This window comes from Oenanthe melanoleuca, chromosome 1 (genome assembly GCF_029582105.1).
Source record: "Oenanthe melanoleuca isolate GR-GAL-2019-014 chromosome 1, OMel1.0, whole genome shotgun sequence".
Lineage (NCBI taxonomy): Eukaryota > Metazoa > Chordata > Aves > Passeriformes > Muscicapidae > Oenanthe > Oenanthe melanoleuca.
In genome coordinates this window covers 54,452,408-54,471,066 of record NC_079333.1, presented here as the reverse complement: position 1 = coordinate 54,471,066, position 18,659 = coordinate 54,452,408, and the positions used below count along the sequence as shown (strand labels likewise).

Genomic DNA, 18,659 nt, shown 5'->3' with positions numbered 1-18,659 from the left:
TTCAGTATTTCACACAGTTATCTTTGATTTATTTGAAGGAGCATTTTATAAAGCTTCCAATGAGAAAAACAGATGGAGCATATAATTCTAATGAGTTTTTGCTCAAACCATTTTGAAATCAACATACTTAAAGCTTGATAGGTTGGCAAAAAAAAAAAAAAGAAAAAAAGAAAAATAATAGGAGTGGGTCATTATTTTTTAAATAATAAGATTAGAAAGTAGTTTCAAGGCATAAAAGGTGCACAGATTTCTCTCTCAAGAATAATAAACAATTTAATTTCCCATTGTTGTTGCTATTAATTTAAACTTTACAATATTTGCAAGTTGCCACTAGCTAAACAGTGTTTTGCCAATGATTACTTTTGAATGATATATTTTGAGGTAAGATGCCAAAGTGCTGCTATATATTGTCTTCCTGACAACGTACCTAAATAACTGACATGGCTCCTGGGTATGATGGAAAAGGAGGGGAAGTGAAGAACAGCTCTTTTATTTAACTAGTGGCAGGAAGAACTGAGGAGACACTGCAAATAAATGACCTGAACAGAATTTTTTTTTTCCCCTCCTGAATTAGCTTTTAGGGGAAAATCCAGGATTACACTGGGAATAGTAAAGATCACTCTCAGGAGATTTAAGGAAAGTCCTAGCTCACATCTTGAGCCACAGTGAAATATGCTGTCGTTCATCCTGTGACTGAGCAAACAGGGCAAAGATGAGACACCGCAGCTCTCCTGAGCCTCTAAGCCATGGAGGTTTGTACACTTAAATGAAACTCACAGAATCATCTGCTCTTTAGGTTGAGCTCTGAAGAGTCATGCTTTTATTCTAATTTAATTCACAATAGTTATCATATGGAGGAGGGGGATGGAGGGGGAGGGGAGGGCTGGGGAACAATAAACACAACTTTCATCTGAATTCTTTTTTTTTTTTGCTGAAGAAGCTGGGTTTGATGCAACTGTTGATTCTACAGCTGTGGCTCTGATTTGCAACCGTCCTAAAATCCTGATGAAATTGGACAGACTTTCCAGCTGTTCAGATTGGCTGTGGTCTGTTTGTACCTTGCAGGTACTGTGGGGCTGTGAACTGCACCAATTCAGGAACTGCTGCTCAAGCCATTAAACCAGTCCTGATGGAGAAGAAAGAGGGAAACACTTCCTGATAAAGTAGTACAAAGGATATCTGGGGACTGCAAAATCATCAGGTCTCCTGGTTCAATTTGCTGAAGCTCATCTTTCAAAAGCCTGGAGAAGTCTGCAACTGACAGCAGGGTGGTGCATTTCCAACGAAACCTTCATGTTTTCCTTACTCTGAAAAAATAACCACTCTGTGAAACCACCTCACTGTGAGGAGAGCTGGTAGGAATAAGCTGATGGCTTCTTCCAGCCAAGCACCAGAATTAGGTATTTATGCATGGCAGTGTGAGATGTTGAAAGAGCTGTTTCCTGATTCTGCCAATTCCTCATTATATAAATTCACCCAACATGAGCAGGTCTATGGGTTCAGCTGGGTTACCCATCTGAATGTGAGGTCAGGAGAGCATGCTCAGTTTTGTTAAACTGTTCTGCATGCTGATGAGCACTCAAGGAATGCTGTTCAGTGCTTGTGCTTTGCCTTGCCCTTTCCAGGTTGAAAAAGTGCCATCACCCCTTGGTGACTGTGGCTCCCTGGCAAAGTTCTCTTCTGGTGGCATGCCACATCCCCATCAGCCTCCCATGGATTTGATGGGACACTGGGCTCAGCCTGCAGCCCACTCTGGACTTGCAGGCTTTCACCCTGCCATGGCTTCCTTCCATTATAGCCCTGGCACTGCTTCATCAGTGAATATACTGCAGAGAGGATGCTTGAGCCTCTCCATCTCTTTTACTGCACACCATGCTCTGAAAAGGATGCCAGAGCTCTGGCAAGAAAGTGCTTGCATCCATGCCAAGACTCAGACCTTTGCAGGAAGAGGTGGAGGTGAAGCAGTGGAGATAATGGTGGAAACCTCAAGGGTAGAAAGTGTGCATCTGCATTCCCACAGGTTAAAGGGGTGAAGTCTCTTTTTTACCAAAATTTCTTTTTCTAAATTATTATTTAAATTATATTCTTCTCTTGCATGTTAAATAGAGAAATGCTGGAATAGGAAGCTCAGAAAAATGTACAATATTGGAAAGACAGGACTTGTCTTGCCCCCTACTCTGACTCCAGGGTAAATCAGGGGCGAGTGTGATGTGAGCAGTGGAGAGTGTGCTGAGCCAGCACACAGAGCTAGTGCCAGCAACACTGCCTGGAAGGAGAAGGGATGAGGAATCACAAGTACCTGATAAATCTAATGCTGTGGTGGGGTAGACCTGACTCAAACCAGCAGGTGTGAATCCCTCAGACAGCCAGAGCTGAGGGCCACGTGCCAGATGTGATTCAGAACCTTTGCAGCAGTGCAATATGGTGCACCAGCAAGGGGGACTTCTCCCAGCAGGACATCCCAGCCTGGATGTGGCTGGGTGCATGGAGCAGCCATGCTCGGGCAGAGCAAACACACCCTGAGTGAGGCAGGGCAGGATCCCTTTGCCAGCTTGGGTTGAAAAGGCAGTTTTTAGCAAACCCATCACAAAACCAAGCCACAGTCAAGGCAGGAGTCCTGTGCTATTTATTTCTGAAAGAAATGCTCTATTTACTTGGCTTGGCTGGATGATTTTCAGTACCCATTGTGGATAAAACACACAGATAAGCTGTGGTGCTTGGCAAGTGGGGGTCATTAATGCTTGGGCTTCTGCTGCTCTGGAAGCTTTTGGAACCCGTTCAGGGTTCTTGGAGGAGCACGCTAGCTGCCTAGCACTCTTCAGGAATTCTGGCTACTTACAGTCTTGGCCTTAGGCATGTTTCAGAGCTAATTCTCAAGAGAAATGCAGATCCATCCTGCCTTTCTTCCAGCTACTGTTTCGCCTGTCTGCCTAGCATGAGTGCACATTTGATTCGCAATTAGCAAGAGTCTGCAGAGATTCCAAAGGCTGCCCTGGTGGTCCCTACTGGGCCTCACATTGCAAGAGCTTCCTATATGTTTCTGCAGCATATAATTGCTACAAAGATATAAAATAACTTCATGCAATTTCCGTTTCTGGTTTTCTTTTTTTTAAAGCACTTTATAATGCCATACCTTAAAAGCCAAGAGAAAATGGAAATGAGATGCAATTAACTCAAGAGACCTGGCGGAATCTGTGTTTATAAGGATTCTGTCATTACCAATTCCATTCTTCTTCATGGCATTTTCTGTATTACAGTCTTGCCTCACCCTTCATTTAGGTTTTCTCTGTGACCATAAGTGCTAAGAACATGCATCTGAACATAAAAGCTTCTGGAATCTAAATTACCACTTTGTAGAATACATTTGTCACCAGATATGTTCAAAGATAAATGTTATATGTGGAACAATGTCCCAGCTTTCATAATGAACATTAAAAAAATCTGAAATAAACATAATTTACTTTAATGTGTACATTAAATGTATACATCTGTCTGCAGACATACTCAGATATATATGATGAAAAACATTGAACATAGCAATCATCAGCATTTTGAATCTCTGCCACCTAAGCAGCTCAGATCCCACTGACCTTAAACAGCAAAATACTTTAACTGAAAGTTTATATAGAAAGGGTTAAAACAAGGTCTCAAAGCAGAGAGAGTGCCTGTGCAGCACAGGTGGGGATTTTCAATTTTAGTGCGTCCAAGCCACCTGGTCTATACAGAAAATACACCCTTGTGCACAGTATGCTTGCACACAATGCACTGTTTCTTCTCTAGATTTACAGATTTAGGGCCAGACTTGCTTTTTGCTGTGTAGGTATCCATCTTACAAGCCTCATAAAACAATATTATCAAATACACTTCTCTGTGTCACAGTACACTTTGGTATCAAAGAAGGTGGAGTAATCAGATTTACAGAAATTTGATTGTCACTGCTTAAGTAAGTGCATTGATAACTTCTTTTTTAATGCCATTATAATCATGCCACTGTAATTTTTTTTATATACTCATCCTCGTGTGAATTACACAGGAGATGCCAAAATGTGGGTTTTTTCAATAGTAATCTTTAAAGGAAGGTATATAGTATATAGTATATAGTATATAGTATATAGTATATAGTATATAGTATATAGTATATAGTATATAGTATATAGTATATAGTATATAGTATATAGTATATAGTATATAGTATATAGTATATTTGGCTCAGGTATATTTAACTCCCCAAACATTTTTTTTTAAATTCAGAGAAAAAACACTTATCACAGATATGCATGTAGAACACATAAGAGGAAATACTACTCAAGACACAAAATGCACTGTTGGATAGTATAAAGTAAGGGTCCCTATTCACTTTTTCTCAAACTCTGTTAGCCTCATCAGAGCAGATAGACAGGCCATATAAGGTTAGGTCCTGCTCACAGCATTGTCTGTGGTCAGACTCCTACAGATTGGGGAGGTGAAGCCATGAGGCTTTCAGAGGTAATGGTTTTGCCTTCCTTCCCCTTAGCATGCCTAATCCAGCATTTCTCCTGCCAAAATCACCTACCTGTTCCTGCAGGACTTTAAGCATTGCTTGTGTATGCGTTTGCTCCTCCTTTGCTTGCTCCAGTTCGGATTTTTTGTTATTTAATTCTTCCTGTATGCTCAGCAATTGCTGCACAAACAAAAGAAGTTTCTGGTTAGCCTTGTCTGGATCCTAAGCAGTTTAAAATACCCAGTTTGACAAATCCTCATTTCAAACAATGTTTTGCAGTCTGCTCCTACGTTTATTATTGTTGCATAATCTGCTGTGTCTAAATGGACCAGAGGTAAATTATTTTCATCTGCATCTCCTTCTGCAGCAGTGCACCACGAGTAATGCATCTGTTAATGTGCATTAAGCTATTTATTACATTAAAGTAAAAATTCCTGGTATAGTATGTCACCCACAGAGTGACTGTCACATCCATCTGAACTAAAATCTTATTTGTAGAAGTATATGTGGTGGTTTTAATAATACTGGGGTAAACACTATGGTACATAAATAATTTAAAAGCACAGCCCTTTAATATAATTAGTCATTGGCCCACAGCCATTTTCATTCTATGCAAAGCAATATTCTGGAAAGCTTTCAGACTGACTTGCCAAGAAGACAAAAGCTTCCCTTTTTTTTTCATTTTCCCTTGTGCTGCGATATTTTATTAGATCAGGAAGACTGATGCCCTACAATCAATACATCAGGCAGGAAGACTGCTGATCTACTGTCAAAACAAAAAAGCTATGACCAAAATCTATTTTTATGAAGAGAATTCTGGGATAAAGAAGCATATTTGAAAGCCCACGTCCCCTGGTCTTGGCTAGCTTTAGATTCTGCATAGATTTATTGTGACTGTCAAGAGCAGGTCAGTAGATTTAATTAATTCTGAAATAGTTATATGTTTTTGTATTGATGTGAAGAATGTTAGACACTGATGAAGAGCAAGAGCAGACAAACAGGTTAAGGAAAGAGTTTATGTGTTTTCTCTTAGTGAATAAGAAAGGAAACTATGATTTTTCTGGGGCAACATATTGCTCGTAAGCACACTCCATTTAAAGGACTAATTGAACTACTAATTGCTTTACTAACATGCATTACTGATTTAACCATGTACCTACATCTAAAGCTTGGTTTATGGTTGTGCTTAGGGCTGGTAGCTGACTTAAACTAATGTTGCAGGTGTTCAGGCTCTTGATAAGTTAGAAACAGCAAACCTAGAAAAATCTTGGCTTTGTTCCACAGCACTGGAAGTCCCAGGCATCAAAGGACATGGTGCCAGCATTGTTTTCAGAGTGACTTGGTAACAGATGACATTTCAGGGACTGGTGGAGTTATTGGTAGTGTATTTCTGTTGTAAGTGAACATCAGTATGATGGATTAATTCAGCCCCTGAAGTAAAAATACACGTGGGTATATCTGATTATATCTCACACACTCCACAGTCCAGCTGAGTTGGTTAGCTTTTTGATGGATCATGCCGCCTGGACTGCTCCCTGGGAGCCTTCAAGAGACATTCTGGTATGTGTTTTCACTCTACCACAGCACAAGATCATTTTGAATCTCAAGATTTTTCCATGAAATAAATAGGTCTCTTCCACTGAGGCTCATACCCAACCAATTTTTGTGTGGGAAACTCTGCTTTGGCATTTCTAGAACAGGGATGTGTTCACCTTGCCTGTTGTGGGCAATTCCCACATTTCCAGAAGACACACTGGATTTGTGTCCACTGCCATAGGTCACACACTGATAAGCATGCAGGTTCCCAGGCAAAAGGAACTATCTAGTCACCCCATGTAGACTCATGTTTTAACACATCTCTAAGGTTCACCTAGGATAGTTCTAGCTGATGTCTGCAGTTCAGGAAAAATGGACTCCAGCCCTCAGAAGAGAAGCAGAAAACACCATAAGCCCTCTCAATGATCACTAGCTGGAACACCTGAGGTGTGATAAGCAGACTGCCACCTAATAGCTGGTGAGCTATCCTCTCCTTCACAGCTGCAACCTGTTGGACCTCACACACCTGAAATATCATGAGAAAGGAGTCTTAGCCCCCATTTCAGTCTTCTCTGAGCAGTTATGTCTTACCAGTGGCCAAACTCCACCTTCATCCTGGTTGAGAGACTTTTACTCCAGCTTCTGGGAAAAACCCTATGGCCATCCTTTTGAACAACATAAACTCACATCTGGAAGATCCCAGGTGAGTTTTCAGTTCATCTTGCCCCTGAATAACCTTTCACTACTGAATGACTGTTGCAAAGGGAAAACCAAGATTGACTCTTGGGTTGAACTTGTTTATACAACTGAAGTTAAACCTCCTTCTCTATCCCATCCACTCCTTCCCCATGGTTCTTCCGTGGCCATGTTTTACTTATTCCAGATCAGCTCACAAACTTCCACTGTTTTATTTTCACATCTCCCACTGTGATTTAGTCTAATTATATATCTTCTTTTGACCCTGATTTTCCCTGTTTTGTGTTTAAGGCAATTTTTCCAAAACTGTCCAAGCATGGGAGGAATCAGTGTGGCAGACACTAAGAGCATGAAAGAGAGAGGGACATGTGATGCTCTGCATCTTTCTACTTGGCTCTGGACCAGTGAGGAACAGGAATCCCAGGAAAATATCCAACATTCTCAGTTTCCCTGGGGTAAAAGAGTGTGCATTCTTATTGGAGTATGAGCTACAAAGCACTTGATATGAGATAAAAGCTTCTAGCAGTCTTAGTGGTTAAACTGTCAGCTACTGGAGGTTCACTGTATATGCGTAGGCTCCAAAGACAGTAAATGTGTCCTATTTTCACAGGGGTGGAAAGCAGAGTAACTGTAACTAAGATATCCTATTCCCAATCACACAAGGTTTTTCATTCACAGGACTGGGATCTTCCCATTCAACCTCCAGAGGTGTCAAAATAATTTAAAATTTGGAGCCATCCCTTGGGGGTTTAACTTGCTTTTTTTTTTTTCCTTTGTATTTATCTCTAAAAGCTGCAGAACCTGCTAATTTTGCATGGGTCAAGTTTGGATATTTCTTTTTCCAGCCACCAAGAATTTGTAACAAGGAGTTATACTGCCAAACAGCATATTTTTCTCCTTTAGTCTCATTTTGGAAAATGAAGAAATAAATGTGTGATTGAAAACAATATCAGCCTAAGACAGATGAACAGCCTTAAAATTTCAGCACAAACACGTGATGTTTGGCAAAGTTAGAAGCAGATGGGAAAAGGATCTTACACTGGCAGAAATGAGACAAGTTTCATAAGAGGGAGTGCCTGCTTATAAACAGACAGGTTTTCCATAAAGATTATGATGAATGATGCCAAGATGCAGGTATTAATTATTCAGAATTACTTTGTTTTTCATACATATATCTGCTTATTAAAAATTGATCCTATAGATATTTCTTCTGCCCTTCAAATTTCTTGCAACTATATACCACAATCAATCAAAATAAAAAACTATTCTTGGTTTCAATGATTATGCTGTCTGATACTGTACTTGGCCATCTCACACAGTCTTTCTGCCAGAGTTTCCCTGTAGGAAACCAACCTGCTACACTGATGGTCACCACAGCTATACAAGAGTCTGTTCTTTCAATCTTGTCTCACATCTCTGGCCATTCCCTTTAAGCTCTGATGTTCCCAGCCTTGAGACACAGCATTCAGACAGAAGTTTTATCAGGCAAAGAACTGATTTCATGGATATACAGCCAGGAAATACCTGGCTCATATTTCTGCTTTATTCCATGTCCCCAGTGTGCAGTTCTTTGGGTCTGTGAGGGTGCCCTGCATGTTATGCAAGTGTCTTTTCCCTGAACCAAAATTCAAGTGGAAAAAGCACATCACAGAGCTCATCACAGCTCTGATGATCCTGAAGAGAGACACCTGCAGAGCTCCACCAGTAGCAGCCTGGAAGCTCAACTGGTCTGCATGCAACCAAAAGTATTTGTCACCTCAGCTGCCAGCTTGACCCTAGGAGATGGAGCTGTTTAGCAGGACCAGATCAGACTGGCAGACATCACTAATATCCCCTTACTGGTATTTCCAGAGAGGAGATGGGAAAGCCAGGAAGAATTAACCTCCTGGTTGCCTGTCCAGAGATCAACCAATGCATTTTAAACCCTCCAAACAAATGCAAGACATTTCTCCCAGCTGCAACTCTGGAACTGGTCTGTGTAGAAATGGTAGAGATCACTATGCTATGGTAAGCTTCTTTCATTCACAAGGATCAAATCCTCCCTGTACATAATAAGTGGGCAGCTAATTTCATTATGTGGGGCAAAAGAGGGTGTGTGTTTTATTTTGATTCTTTATTTTCACACATTCCCACTCCAATGCTGAATCCCTGCCAGAGACAGCACAGTGCCACCCATATTGCACAGATCTCAAAAGCACAGACAGAAAATTAGCATCTTAAACCAGTCTTTGCAGCTTCTGAAACATTAAATATAGATGGCATTATTGAAGCCAGCTGAATTACTCAGGCTGTGTACAATGCAGTGCCAGTGTGGCCAGGAATGCTAACAACTGAGCAGCACACACTGCCTCAGAATATATGAGAAGTCCTAAAGGGAAAGTAATAGCTTGCTGTTGTGTAGCACTGTGCAGCCATGAAATACTCCTTCTATTTCCTCTCCTCCTCCCTGCCCACAGGTCTTCATTGCTCCCCAAAAGGCAGTGTGGATTTGAATATAAAATATGGACATACCTAGCAGTGTGGTCACATCTCAAGCCTAGCTGGACAGACAAGGATCCCATAAAGAAATAATAATTTCCAGCATGAAACTAACAATGTTGCATGCAAAGAAAAGGGAGGCAAGGCAGATCAGAAGTGACCACAGGGCCTGAGGCTGTACTTAGGATGTTGTAAGACTGACAGAATAATGAAAAAGGAAAACCAGCACTTGCCACAAGTTTAGCAGTTATACTGCTGAATGGTCCTGCCCCTGCTATTTTGTTTATGATTTTCTCTACAGCTGCTTGAAATGAAGTATGAAAAGGTTACAAAGATCTTAAAGAAAGGGCAGTAAGGAGGAGCAGACACAAGAGCACCTCAGAGTGCTCTCAGAGGTGGTGGGAGGGGTGATGTCAATCACAGATTGTGCAGACAGTTTCAGCAAATCCAGCCTGCTCAGCCACAGAAAGCAGGCACAGACTCTCCCATTGGTGGAGTAGCTCCAGAATGTCCAGAAATTTTTGGTGTTAAAGATCCCTGAAATTAGTGGATCAGTCGAACAGGGATGCTCTTACACAGCTTAACTCAGCCAACCCAGTGGAATGGTCATCCTCAACACCCAGGGAACTCAGGCAAACTGGGTAATCCTGCCCATATAATGAGCAGGAGACATATACTCCACTTACTACCTGTAGGAAATATATCCCTATGCAGGAAAAATGGATTCATTAGGTGCCTAAAAAGGAGGTGCAACTTATATGTCTCAAACAGGCAGGCTGTATCCCAACCAGTGCTACTTTTTTCAGTCCAAAAGAAACCAAGGCATGCATGTAAGCAGTAACCCTGGGAAGCAGAACTCACTTGGGCAAAAGTGAAGTCCTTTTCCCAAAACTACACAAGAATCAGAGACCTGAAAAGTATGAAGCTACATACATTCAAATGACAAATCACCTAAAATTTAAAACCCTCACTTATGATAGCAATTTCTGACGTTTTATTGTATTTTCTCTCTTTCCCCTGGTTCCATTTTTTCTAACTTTATTTTATATAAAGAAAAAGAAAAGAGTTTGCCAAATGGAAAATGACAAAAATCGCAAGGAAATGAGTGTTTTGAAATTCTTAGAAGCTGTTCACAAATATAGAGGGGAAGGATGGTAAATGTTTCCTTTCAGAATCTTCCTTAGGTAGGAGGAAAAGAAAAAATGAATTAAAATGAAATCAACCAGTTGCAAAATAAAAATACAAATCCCTCTCTCAGTACTCCCATGGACTGTCTGGAAGACTGCCTTTCTTTTTTTTTTGCAAGACAGACAAGATTTCATATCACAAATGGCCAGCACATGGCAGGCTTGAATATTGAGAAAGTGACTTCCCAGCTGAGCAAATATGCATTAGTAACAAGACGCTGATGAGGGCTGACAAATCACCAAGGAAACAGGAGAATGTGAAAGACAAGTCAAAGAAGCTTTAGAAATGAGCCCTCGAGGAAGTTAGCCATGTTGCAGCAAGGCATTATTAAAATAAAGAGCATGGCTGTGGGTTTGGTTTTTTTTAAGGGATTAAAAAGAACCACAGTGCAATAGTGCAATGCTTCTCATCCCTGCCAGTTCTCAGGGACTGGCTGTGTCCCTGGCAGTATGGATGGTATTATTTGGATGGATCATGAGATTTGCAGTGATGAAAGAAGGCTGGTGAAGAGCTGCATGTGGATGAACAGCACAGCTCCAGCTAGATGGGCATTCACCTCCAAACTGAGTTTTCCTGGCTCTCTGGTCAGAGGCAAAGATCATGCTGAACATGTTTGCTCCACAAGTTAACCACCTCAGAGGGCTGGGGAGCTGGACACACACCTGATAGAATGTGTGTAGTGGCACTAAAGAACAAAATCTGTCCAGCTGCTTCCTTAGAGAGGTGCCTGCCATGCTTCCCTTCCCCTGCTATTATTATTATTATTATTATTATTATTATTATTATTATTATTATTATTATTATTATTATTATTATTATTAATTATTATTATTATTATTATTATCTATTCCCAGACTCCAGAGGTCCTACAGCTCTACAGTGCTCAGAGTAGTTGCAGGCAGGCCTGTATCCTAAGAAACAAACAGATGGACACAGACACACTGAAACTACCTAGAGGGAGGCTACAGAGGAGGTGGAGTCAGGCTTTTCTTGAGTAAGGGTTGAGGACAAATAGACAGCAAGAAACATTTTTATTCCACAGCAGGAAAACATTCCACAGTGAGGGTGGCCAGCCTCTTGAGCAAGGGCTCAGAGAAGCTGTTGACTCTCCATCCTTGGGGGTACTGAGACCACAGCTGGACAAGGTCCTGAACAAAACTGAGATGACTCCAGAGATTCCCCTGATTTGAGCAGAGGTGTACATGACCTCCAAATGCACCTTCTGACTTCAGTTCTTCTAGGATTCTAGAGAATAGCTGATAGATATCACTGAATTAGCTCTCAATTTCTTTTGTTTCTGTACAGTTTAGCAATTCAGCCACACCAGCTACAAGAGGCAGTGTAAAGGGCTGGGCAGCAGAGGAAAGGAGAACATGGGTGGTGCAATGAATGGTTCAAGAGACAGTCTACAGCTTTCCTCTGCCAAGTAATTTCCAAGTACACCTCTTACTCATCCAGAAAGACAAGCTGTCTTCAGTCAGCTATGGACTTTGGCAGCAAATGAAGAAAAGACCAAGTCCTAGGAAACTTACAGAATCGATTCTTCATATCAGAATTTAAATTTACTAAAAAGACACTTAGCTCTATAGCATCAGGGATCCCTCCTTGTAGTCTGGGTTTCACAGCAAATTATGCAAGCTGGTGGCCTGTGAAGGGGAGAAGCCTGACAAAAGCCCATTGTACCTCATCAGTAAAGCTCCCTCCTTTCTTTGCTAAATGAGGTGATGGGAATATCACATAGCCCTTGACTTTACTGGCAGCAGGTGAGTACATCCTGATCCTGATCAAAGAAAGCAGGCTGATCCCACATGAGTGTCATGTTCCCTCTGCCCTCACATCTGTCTACAAGGCAGCAAGTTGGCAGCTTGCATGATGCACAGTCAAAGGAAGACCTGACCATCTTCTAGTCATAACAACATCATCTTCTCCAGCCTTTCACCTGTACAGTCCATTGTGGATAACCAGTTAATGGCACTTGAGCAGTATGATCCCACTGCTTCTTTCATGAGACTGAAAATGAGCAAGAGACAGCATGCCTTTTCTCAACAAAGCAAAACAGATCTTTTGAATTTGGATTTCCTATTTAAGAAAAAATAATTTATTTATTTTGATGTGGAATAAAAATTTAATTAGAAGAACGATATTTTGGAAGAGAATCAATTTACCCAGTGTAATTTCCACTGAAACACAATTCCTAGTAATGGAAACAGAGTTCTTAGCACTGATAGCATCAAACACATTTGGAAATTCTAATCAGCAAGCCAATGCTAGTATTTAGGATCTTTTAAAAAATTCATGTAAGATCACTGGACTGTAAAACTTACAAGATTTGTCCTTTACCACCACTAGACTACACAAGCATGTTAATGAAGATGTTAGTTCATTTATTTCATATTGTAAATATAATGTGTGCACTAAATTATTTCTCTATGAAGGGTTTATTCTTGCTGCCAATCTCAGTCTAGCTTTACCAGCACTAGCAGAAAAAAAGATGCTCCTCTCCTCCATCTTACCACTAGAACAGCTGGCAGGAATATGGTGCCTAAAGTATCTGTGGGCCCTTATTTACACTCCCCTAATATTATTGAAGTGGTGGTTGCAGAAGTGGGAAATCAAACACTACTTTCAATAAAGAAAGGTTGTTAAACAGAGAAGAGAACCCATTTGGCTTGTCTGAGATCTGGTAAATAAATAGCACTTAATTGCCAGATGCTCCTTTCCTTTTTTTTTTAATATAATCAGAAGAGTAAGTGTTTTCTGGAAGTTTAAACATGGATTGGACTGTACAGAGCCCTGAAAAGCACAAGAGAACTGAGACAACACGTATGGGAACATTTCTCTCTCCTGGGAGATCACATATTTCTTAATCAGTTTTTGAATATAAGCCACTGGGTGAGAGAAGGAACAGGCATGGAAGTGAACATCTGGGTGTTGGGTCCAGTCCCTCACACTTAACTTGTATCCATTCCCTATATGGTCATCAATACTGTCATTACTACTCCAGTGCCACTTCTACAGGGGAAAAAAATCTAACTGGAATTCATGCTGCAAGAGCAGCAATTAAAAATTTCCAATGTAATTATCCTAGACTGTTTATTTACCAGGTAAAATGCAAGTAAAAGTGGTAATTTTTTCTCTTATATTTATTCTTCTTTAATGCTGCTTTGGAGAAGCATCAGTTTGTAGTTGTGCATAAGTACATCAGTTGGGTTGTGTGCTGAATAGATGTCTGGTGAGCAAGAACTAAATAGAATAAAAAAAGGCTACAGATCTCCTCTGCACTTAGGCTATATTAATATATATAGCCATAGCATGCTCCATCTATTCAACAATGATCTTAATTTCAGCACTAAACTGCTACTAGGACCTGTATATTTAAAGGCACATCATTGTTATAATGGCCATGGCACTTACACAGCACCAGATTCAGCAATTTTCAGCCACCAGCACCTGTGTCTGTGGCTTCTGACATTTCAGAACATTTGTATGTGACAGAAAGGAAAGGCTGTGACAGCTAACAACACATGTGAAGGATCTGAGACCTGCAGACACCAATGCCAGCTGAGGCTCATTGGAACTTAATAGGTGGCAGATTGGTTAAAAGATTAATGAGGGAAAAAGCCTCACAATGCCCTGCTCTACTGTTTGTTGCAACCTCCTGCACAGAGATGTTCTTTTTGTTCCTGCTCCCACTGAAAGAGTGTGGACCATGGGAATATTCAGTTGTACTACTTGTAGGAGAAAAATCTACTAAAAAATGGGAAAGAAAGACCTGAGCAGTGCCATCTTGGCTTGTAGAAAAAAAATTCTGCTAGCTCCATCTGAAAATGGATTGGCTCAGCTCTAATGGCCAAGAATGGTAGAAATCCAACTAATTTCAAAGGCACCATAGTAAGGCCAACACTAGCTACCTTTGGATTTTCTACTGAAAAGAGTTATTATATTTTTGAGGTGCAAGGTCTTGCTGAAAAGCTGATAGATTACCCTTGTGACTTTTCAATGAGCCAAAAGAGTTGTAATCTGTCTCCCAGTGATGGTCCTGTGGAAAATATGTATTCCCCAGAGTCCACATCACCAAATATGTCCCCTGACCAGCCTCTTTTGAAGGAGCAACAAGTGTGAAGAGGGAGCTGCAACGCACTCCAAGAGCCACTCCTACCCTCCCAACCAAAAAAGTGATGCATGTCACAGACAAATCACTCTATCCTGCATGAACACTGAAAGCCTGAAATGACGTTTAGGGCTGGATATTAGGAAAAATTTCTCCATTAAAAGGGTTGTCAAGCTTTGGAAAAGGCTGCAGAGGGAAGTGGTGTCACTATCCCTGGAGGTATTTAAAAGATGTGTAGATGTTGTGTTTAGGGACATGGCTTACTGGTGGGCTGGGCAATATTGGGTTAATTGTTGGACTTAATGATCTTAAAGGTCCTTTAGAACCTAAATGATTCTGTGATTTTATGATTGCTAGTTATCTGGCATTTATCAGAGCTCTTTAAAAAGGTGCATCAGTCTCAGATGCACATGCTATTTATTTACATGTTAAATGACTAAACTGCAAAAGAAAGTCCTCAGTAGGTAGGAAATGCCAGGAGCAATGTGGCCTTTGCAGAAAGACCTTGAGCTGCATACTGAGCAGCAAGGACAGGAAGGTATTGAGCAGGTGATGATTAACTGTGTACTCTGCCTGTGGCACCAAATGGGGAAGGGTCTCTGAGGTATACAAAGCAAAATGCACAGGCAGTGGTTCTGGCAGCTCCTGGCTTCTGAGTGCTCAGCTTCACAGTCTGCATTGCAATTCACGTGAAATGGTATTGTCTGGGCAGATAAAGAGGAGAAGACAATAGTGGACTTCCATCCCACTGCATCAGAGTGACACCCATGTGGGTCATCAGCAGGGCCACAATATGCTCAGTCTCCTGCTGAGACATGCTGAGCTGAGTTGGTGGCACTCACTGCAGTGTGTCAGCCTTTATGTCAGATTTACACCCACCACACACCAGTGTTCCCTTTGTTCTGCCTTTACAGCTTGAGCACAAACCTTCAGAGAGGCACTGCAGCACATCCCCTGCTGCTGCAGTAGCCCCATGGCTGGGCTTTAATGCACCCCTGCCAGAGAAGGGGAGCCTGTGCTGTCCCTGTGTGTTAGGGGTGTGATCCCAAACCTAGACAGTGAATCAGGCTCCTTAGGGGATGAGGGAATGAGGTGCTTCTTAAATGTCTCAGACACACCCCAGCATGTGCAGTAGCAGAACTGTTGACACTTGCATAACTTTCCTGGACATAACACAGATGAAAGCATGATTTAAATGGGGATTTGTGGATGACACCCTTGCCTGCAGGAGCTAAAATCAGCCCACCATGCTCAGGGAGTTGTGAGAGGAAAGAACATTATCCTACATTAACATGATGCAATGGAGCACCATGCAAAATCACCAGCCTATTGGCAAATGCATCAGTTCAGGAATCAGCACAGCTACACAACCATGGCCCCATTCCCTGGCCAGTTAAGCCTGACAGAAAAGGTGGAGTTAACTTGTTAAATTAGAGCCATGCTAAAGGAGGTGTGCTCTGTAGACTCAGGACTAACTTGAGGCTTAAAACATTGCACTGATGGCTGTGCTGTGGAAGTGGCTCAGGAACAATCCTGGATGACCAGAAAAATCTAAAATTTACTCGAAACTAATGAGTGTCATCTCCTATGTGGCAAACTGACATTTTCTCAAAGGCCTGCTAACACTATCAATTTCAGACAGATTGTATAAAGGATCTGCAACGCATCATTAATTCAACAGAGGCTCACTGTCGAATTCTGAGCCTTTGTTTTAAAGCATAAAGGTGGCAAGTGCATTTCTTCAAGAATTATATTTGATGGACAATATACAATAAAAGTCTATTTTTCATGCTTTGTTCTTGGAATGGCTGAAAGATTTTGTTGAGGACCTTTTTCAAAAGAATTCTGCTGCTATTTCACAATGCTAAACGAAATGGTTAAAATTTTGAGAAATTATATACCCACTGAAAATTGAGCTTTATAATTTCAAGCATTAAGCAACACTACTAGGTTATATTTTCTGCATTACCTATAGTCATGTATCTGGGAAAAACATTTCAGACAGAGAGGCAAGATTAAAAAAATTCTTACAGCTGTGCTGTGAAGTGTTGCAAAAATAGTTACAACTAAAACATCCCTTCTTGTGATCACAGACTTTTTTAGAGCATACCAAACACTGCAAGGGAAAGAGCCATTCAAAAAGTGATCTTCTTGGTATGTGTGTTCTCATATAGAAATAAATTGAAGGCAATACCACCTATGCAGCAGTGACAAGTTAATTCAATTTCCATCTCAAAATCAGGTAAAGTGTATCTCATTTGTTACCATGGATACAAGACATTATTTCCATTTGTTTGAGATCTCACAGTGGGTATGAAATTAAACTGTGACACAGTTTTATGGAGGAAGTTGACTAAAACCCCCGTAAGTTCAATGTCATTAGTCCAAAGGATGTTCTTTTTTGAGACACAGCAAATAAGGAGGTTGCTACTGCTGCCCATAAGGTACACTTCATAAGCAAACATCTGTGTGATTTTCCTGATGCTACTTTGGATCAGTGGGAGTGATGGAACAGAAGATAAACATTCATTTCATCAGTCCTGCAAACACAGGGAAGAATCCTGAAAAATATCCAGATGGTAGAAGTACATTAAAAATACATTGGTGTTGTGTTATTTGCTATTGTTTGGCACCAAATGTGTTTACAAAAAATGTCTTGATTCTGAAAGTGCATTCAATTTTTCTCAAATAAATCTGCTTTTCAGGATGAAGCTCAAATCACTTGCTCTCTAGTTTTCAGAGTTGGAAGAGGAAGTGTATGAAAAAGTGGGGGAGAACGAGGAGAAAAGAAGCAGTATGTTTTTTAATACTGACATATATGCAGGGTTTAGGAATTCAGGGGCATTCAGTTTACCATGTCTGAAATTAATTTTAATATATACAAAAGGATAAAAGGGAATAGAGGTCTTCTTGTTAAATTATTTATACTCAAGTCCTGGATATATATTTAATATTTCATAGTGAGACTGATTTCCATAGATGCTGAGCACCTGCTACACTGACAGATTTCAGCTAAGGTTGTCATCTCTCAACATTTACAAGACCAAGCTGAGATAAAACTGAGTCTACCTAAATCAAAGGTTTATTTCTACATATGCATGCATTAACTGCATGAAAATCACAAAGGTTATGGGATGTCATGACTGTGGCTAATTACTGAAATCCAAAACCATCATCCACCTGCTTAACTGACTGATAATTTCCCACCAAATATTCTGAACTTCACCTCCCGTGCTTCTGTGTTGCTGCTCTCCTCAGCATATTGTCAGACTGGATTATCTGCAGTGTCTTCTCCAGCTCCTTGGGCCATCTCTAATTATATCCCATTGGGAGCAAGTAGGTCTGACCCTGAGATGGCAAACTAGGAAAATGGAGAACCTCACAGCAAAACTGTCACGAACACAGAAACTCCCAGAGGAATAGGGACTACAGTGTCCATGGCCAGCTGAACAGAGAGATAAGTCAGTCACTTGGTGTTATTGATTTGCATTATTAACATTTGCTTGAAGCTCAATAAAAATCTATTTATATTCTACAGACTTGATTATACTTCATCCAGACCCCAGACAGAAAATTATAATAATGCCAAATGGGTGCTAGGGCTCCAGAATTTTTATTTAGTAGTATTTTATGCCTACTTTTCACTAATTTTAATGGAGAATTAGCACCAGGATGAAATGTAGCACAATCTTTACATATGGTGTAAAATTTATTAAAACCAGTGATATTTAAATATCCATTTATATAAAGATAAGATCATGAACAGACCTCAAGCTTATCTAAAGTATACAGAAACCTCAAGTATTTCTGAGTAATGACTTAATTCTGAAGTCTGGGAAAGATTTTATTCCTGAATTATCAATTACTTGTTTTCAACTTTGAAAGTACTTTGGTCAGAATTATTCCACCATACAATAAATCACCCTGATTTTGTAAAACTTTGCAGGCTTAAAGGGGCTTGTGCTGATCTCAATAGGTGTAGGGTTGCCTTGTGCTCTGTTATTGGGTGCTAGCTGGATGTCCAGACTTGCTGGATTTGATGGGTACCAGAACAGCCATACAATTTCCAACCCAACAAGGCAGATCGTATGTAAATAAGCATCTTGTGGCTTTTACCATATAAAAGCAGCTTAGTACAGTCTGGAAGTGGGTACAACTTGTCCCCTTCTG

The 18,659-nt window shown here is 40.6% G+C and overlaps 2 protein-coding genes across 9 annotated transcripts in view; one reads left to right on the top strand and one right to left on the bottom strand.

Moving 5' to 3' along the window:
* Positions 1-812, top strand: part of AKAP11 (A-kinase anchoring protein 11) — a 384,481-nt gene extending 383,669 nt beyond the window's left edge. For all 3 annotated transcript variants that reach the window (XR_008840926.1, XR_008840928.1, XR_008840927.1), the window contains one exon: positions 797-812. The gene's annotated coding sequence lies outside the window, so the exon portion shown is untranslated. The remainder of the gene's footprint in view (positions 1-796) is intronic.
* ENOX1 (ecto-NOX disulfide-thiol exchanger 1) overlaps positions 1-18,659 on the bottom strand; it is a 350,623-nt gene that overhangs the window by 22,373 nt on the left and 309,591 nt on the right. For all 6 annotated transcript variants that reach the window (XM_056495979.1, XM_056496027.1, XM_056496009.1 and 3 more), the window contains one exon: positions 4,553-4,660. In XM_056495979.1, coding sequence (XP_056351954.1) covers positions 4,553-4,660 — 108 coding nt within the window. The remainder of the gene's footprint in view (positions 1-4,552; positions 4,661-18,659) is intronic.